We start from the raw sequence: 4,616 nt of genomic DNA on the forward strand, positions 1-4,616 counted from the left end.
CTACTTCCCTTTTTTTAGCACACAAATCTCCTTCTCCATGTTCCTCAGGTCTCTGTAAATGCCTGATATCTCCAGCCTTCTATTGACATCTGTTTAACCTCAGGCTCCCCTGACAACAACCTCCACAGCATCTGAAGTCTTCACCACTCAGGGCTCCTAAGTGAATGTTTGCATGCATCAGGGGAACAGAATACAAACCATTTCAGAAAGGTTGGTCTTCATGCCTTCAAGTTCATTTTCTGTCTTTGCACTAGGCATAATCTCAAAAAAGGATATACCTGACATATGTCTTGGTGGGTTCCCATTGATACCTATTTACCATCTGTGAGATAAACTCTGTCTGGTGGCTTTGGTTCAGTGGTCAGCCACTTTTTATAACACTTGTATTTTCAGTTGGTCTCCTGGCCAGTTTTTGGATACTTCCATATTTTTTGTGAAGATATTGGCTCAGAAACTTCTTTAAGCACCAAGCCTAAGTTACTTTCTTATGTTCTCAATCTTCTCTTCTGGGTCATCAGGGCTGAGTTAAAGATGAAGTTAGAATCAACCTTTCCCACCTAAATGCTATTCATCACACTTTCATGGGGCTAAACACGTGGCTCAGTGCCTAGGAGAACTGGCTGCACATTTTCATTTTCAAACAAATTTTATCATTGAAATTGCCATGAATTCATCAATTATTACATAACAATATGTTTATAATGTGAAAAAAGACAATGTTTTATCGATGTAATATCTCAACTAATCTTATTGGAGCATCAGGGAAACAGAGCTGTAGGAAAGAATTTTGGTGTCCAAAGCTGGAAATCAAACCTCAATCCTCATATTAACATGGCCAAATGATATGCAACAAAGTTGTTTCCCACTCTTTACATATCTGACATGGATTAAAACCACATAATCCTCTCACATGCACACACCAGAAGTGTTTCTTTTTTAGGTAAATATCCTTGTTGTTACATTATATAGAATCTTTATAGTATATATATCCTATAGAATACAGAACTTCAAGATGAAATGACAAATGGATGAGTAGGAGGAACATACAGAATCACAGAATGTCCAATCATATATACATGTTCATATCACATCAAGCTATGTAGTGAGTTGCAGTTGATTACTCATTAGACCACTTCATTACATCTCTATGAAACATGAAAACACAAAGCCTTGAATTACCATATTAAACACATTCATAGGGTTTCACTTCAGTAAGATTCATTCATGAATGTGAAGCCTATAGAAATGTAGAAAGGTTTCAATATACTAAAAACATTCACAAGGTTTTCTCTCCAGTATACTTTCTTTCGACGCTTTGAAAAAATGTGACAGGCAAAGGGTTTACTGGTTATATTCATAGGGTTTCAGTCCAGTATGAAAACTTTCAGCCTTTACGAGATCACAGCAATGTGCAAAGCCTTTACAACGTTGAGTATATTCATTGGGTTTCACTCCAGTATGAATTCTGTCATGACTTTGGAGATCACTGCAATGTGTGAAGGCTTTACCACCTTAATTACATTCACAGGGTTTCTCTCCAGTATGTGTTCTCTTATTATTTTGTTAATTTCCTTTCCGTGAAAAGGCTTTCTGCCACAGATTACATTTTTATGGCTTCCCTCCAGTATGTGTTCTTTTATGCACTTAGAGACAACTGGGTTGTGAAAAGCATTTAACACAATGATTACATTCATAAGATTTCTTTGCAGTTTGAATTCTTTCATGCCTCTGAAGACCACTACAACATGCAAAGGCTTTACCATATTAATTACATTCGTAGGGTATCTCTCCATTGTGTGTTCCATTATGCCTTTGCAGACTGCTGGCTTTTTTAAAAGTCTTTACCACATTGATTACATTCCTAGGGTTTCTCTCCAGTATGTGTCTTTTTGTGCACATGGAGATTACTGGATTGGGAAAAGGCTTTACCACAGTGATTACATCTGTAGGGTTTCTCTCCAGTATGTGTTCTTTTATGACTGTGGAGATTACTGACTTGTGAAAAGTCTTTCCCACACTGATTACATTTGTAGGGTTTCTCTCCAGTATGTGTCCTTTTGTGAACTTGGAGAGTACTGGATTTTGAAAAGGCTTTACCACAGTGATTACATTTGTAGTGTTTCTCTCCAGTATGTGTTCTTTTATGTACATGAATACTATTGGGGTGTGAAAAGGCTTTATCACACTGATTACATTCATAGGGTTTCTCTCCAGTATGTGTTCTTTGATGCACTTGGAGTGAACTGAGGAGTGAAAAGCCTTTATGACATTGACCACATTCATACGGTTTCTCTCCAGTATGTGTTCTTTTATGAATATGGAGACTACTCAATTGTGAAAAGGCTTTCCCACACTGATTACATTCATAAGGCTTCTCTCCAGTATGTGTTCTTAAATGCTTTTGAAGACTTCCGTGTTGTGAAAAGGCTTTCCCACACTGAACACATTCATAGGGTTTCTCTCCAGTATGTGTTCTTTTATGCACTTGGAGTGTACTGAGGTATGAAAAGCCTTTACCACACTGATTACATTCATAGGGCTTCTCTCCAGTATGTGTTCTTTTATGACTCTGGAGATTACTGACTTGTGAAAAGGCTTTCCCACAATGATTACATTCATAGGGCTTCTCTCCAATATGTGTTCTTAAATGCTTTTGAAGATTTCCATGTTGTGAAAAGGCTTTCCCACACTGAACACATTCATAGGGTTTCTCTCCAGTATGTGTTCTTTTATGCACTTGGAGTGTGCTGAGGTACGAAAAGCCTTTACCACACTGATTACATTTGTAGGACTTCTCTCCAGTATGTGTTCTTTTATGACTCTGGAGATTACTGACTTGTGAAAAGGCTTTCCCACACTGATTACATTCATAAGGTTTTTGTCCAGTATGTGTTCTTCTGGGCATTAGGATATTCCTGGGCTGGGAAAACGCTTTACCATACTGCTTACATTCATAGTGCTTCTCATAAATATGTTTTCTTTCATTCCTGCAAAGATAATTAGGTATCTGTAAGATTTACAATAGTCATTACACTGATGAATCTTTTTCTTGGCGTAAATAAGTTTGCAATTTCGTCTAATTGTAAAATGAAGTTGCCTCTTAACCTTTTATCACTCTGTTTACATTCATAGTTACCCCCTTGACTGTGGGTGTTTTGTATCTTCCAAGATACCTTTGGTGGTAAGAAACTTTAATACATAGACAACTTACAGCATCATTTTTAGATAAGTGGGTTTTCACATATTTAAAAAGACCTAGAAGCGGTCAGCTTTACCACAGTGACTGAATTCATAAACTTTCCTGTATTGGACTCATACTACATTTGTAAATGAACCATAATAGACACAAAAGTTTCCACAGGGACAGAAATTATAGGGATTTTCTGTAGTGAGTTTTTTTTTTTTGCTATATTCCCAATGAGTTTGGAAAACTAATGAAGAATATTAATGTAATGTATTAATAGTCCCCTGCTTTGCTTAGACTTTCTGAGTGTGATAAAAGCTTATGATTCATTTTTTTATTAATAATGAATGAATGAACACATGAACAAATATAAACTTATAGTGGTGTCACCATCATGCTTTCTGTTGTATACATGTATAGGATAGTTTCGAATGCTATAGGATAGTTTAGAAGCACACGATGATGTGCTTCTGGAAAATGCCTACTCAGGAAAAGCAGGCTTTGCTGGATCCTTCCAAAAAGTATCTCAACAAAGACGTAATGATGGAGATCTACAAGAACATCATAGCTATGGAGGACACAATGAATATTCTTTAACAATTAAGTAGTAATTTCATTATGAATAATTATTAATAAATTCAATGTAAACTTGCACCACATTCAAAAAGCCTACTCAAAGTAAGGACTAGGACATGCCTTCTAATTGTTCTGGGAGAGAGAGGTATGTTCTTCTTTCCATATCCTTACCCTTACATGACTTGTATGAATTATGACAAAGGATATAACTACTAAAAGAGGAATAACAAATGAAAGATTCCCAAATTCACATAGTTGGACACTTTGTTCTTCAAAGACATGTGCTATAGGGATTCTGGTTTCCTCCCCAACAATATTCTTGATTCTCATACCTTCCGTCTAACGTAGCTTAGCAAACTTTACTTCAAGGATATGAGTAAAATCACCTTTGCTATGGAATATTTTCTCACAAGGAGGTGTTGTACATGAAATTATCACCTATTCAATGAGTATGCCTTTTGCAGTATGAGAAGTAGGATACTCAACAGATAGGAATTTCTACAGAGTATGTAAAATGTGGATGTAAGTAATAATTTATCATTTATATAGAGGAATTTTAATTTAGAACATGGATGCTGTGGTAAAAAGATCCTATCCAAAGTCCTTCGAAGTCTATGTGATCTGGCTGGAATAGAAATACACCTTTAATCCAGGAGACAGAGGCCAGCAGATCTGACTTCAGTGCCAGCCTGGTATACACCAATGTCTCGTAAAGAAAAGTTTAGGTTCAGGCATGTTAGTACATGCCTGTAATCTCAAACAAAGGGTGTAAAATAGTTGGTAGAATGAAGCACCCATGTTTCAAAGGGATGTCTAATTCAGTGGCACAAAAGGGACAAAATCTGAAAAATAGTTG

At 36.4% G+C, this 4,616-nt stretch overlaps 1 protein-coding gene across 1 annotated transcript; it reads right to left on the minus strand.

Moving 5' to 3' along the window:
* Nucleotides 1-1,870: 1,870 nt before the first annotated feature.
* On the minus strand, nucleotides 1,871-2,905 carry LOC132650758 (zinc finger protein 431-like; the record flags this gene model as incomplete). The annotated part of the gene is made up of 1 exon (XM_060376081.1): nucleotides 1,871-2,905. A coding segment is annotated over exon 1 (1,035 nt), but the record flags the coding sequence as incomplete, so codon positions are not given.
* Between the last annotated feature and the right edge of the window lie 1,711 nt (nucleotides 2,906-4,616).

The sequence above is a fragment of the Meriones unguiculatus genome (genome assembly GCF_030254825.1).
Source record: "Meriones unguiculatus strain TT.TT164.6M chromosome 13 unlocalized genomic scaffold, Bangor_MerUng_6.1 Chr13_unordered_Scaffold_33, whole genome shotgun sequence".
Classification (NCBI taxonomy): Eukaryota; Metazoa; Chordata; class Mammalia; order Rodentia; family Muridae; genus Meriones; species Meriones unguiculatus.